We start from the raw sequence: 987 nt of genomic DNA on the forward strand, positions 1-987 counted from the left end.
CCTCAGCTCAGGAAGGAGGGCTCCAGAGCACACTAATTTATGCAGTAGCCAAATGGCTCACTCATAACTTTAATGCCAGTAGCTCACAAAGTAGAATTTTTGCTCACAAGATTCCACAGCTTAGAGGGAGCATTGCTCTGGAGCCGTCCTTCCTGAGCTGAGACAAAAAAAGTGTGAGCCGGAGGCTAAAGAACTGTGAGCTGGCTCACACTAACTCGGCTTAGAGGGAACGCTGGTTGTAATAGTGGGAAGTTGGCTTTTAAAATATTTGTGTGTGTGTGTCATGGTGACTTCCGGTGACTCCCGCTGGGGGTTTGAACATTTTTCAAAGAGGTAGCTCAGGCAGAGAATACCGTTGGCCCCTGTATGGGGCAACTCTAGCTTTTTTGACTGTAGAGAGATTAAAATTTGTGTGCGCATGCGGGAGATAATTGCAAATGCTCTTCACATTTCGAAAAGTTGCATCCCGAAACACGGTTAGTAATCTTGACCTTTGGGCTGATGAAGGGCTGCAGAAATTCCAGCTCTTACCTTCTCCCCCACTCCATGAAGGCTTCATCAGTGTAAATACAGATTTTTAAAAATTATCTGAACCCGTGACATTTTGAATATTTCACTATAGTGTGGAGCTGTAAAACTTTGTGTAGCTGTAGAAGCAAAGGCCTGCTTTCTTACCTGAATGTGTGTGTGTGTTTGTGTGGCCACGTGAGAGTGTGTGTAAAATCTCCTAAAAGCTTTAAGGGCAACTCACCCATTCCAATTTCTCTTTAGAGTGGCAATGAAACTGGACCAGAGGGTGAAGAAACCCCCAGCATCCAAACGTGGTAAGTCGACGAAACTTGCTTTTAAACCACAGGGAAAGGTGCAGGGGTCATTTCGTAGAAAAAGAGCTAGGGAAACTCATTAGCATAACTCATTAGCATATGCCACACCCCCTGACATCACCGGAAGAGTGTCATGAGGCCACACCCCCTGAATGCGCTCGCC

General features: G+C 45.8%; 1 protein-coding gene across 1 annotated transcript in view; it reads left to right on the forward strand.

Annotated features, from left to right (window-relative positions):
* Positions 1-987, forward strand: part of LOC107116424 (carcinoembryonic antigen-related cell adhesion molecule 19-like) — a 20,724-nt gene that overhangs the window by 9,534 nt on the left and 10,203 nt on the right. The window contains exon 5 of the mRNA XM_015418318.1: positions 772-824. Within this exon, the coding sequence (XP_015273804.1) occupies positions 772-824 (53 nt within the window). The remainder of the gene's footprint in view (positions 1-771; positions 825-987) is intronic.

Source organism: Gekko japonicus, unplaced genomic scaffold, assembly GCF_001447785.1.
Source record: "Gekko japonicus isolate JY-2015 unplaced genomic scaffold, Gekko_japonicus_V1.1 scaffold6381, whole genome shotgun sequence".
Taxonomy (NCBI): Eukaryota; Metazoa; Chordata; class Lepidosauria; order Squamata; family Gekkonidae; genus Gekko; species Gekko japonicus.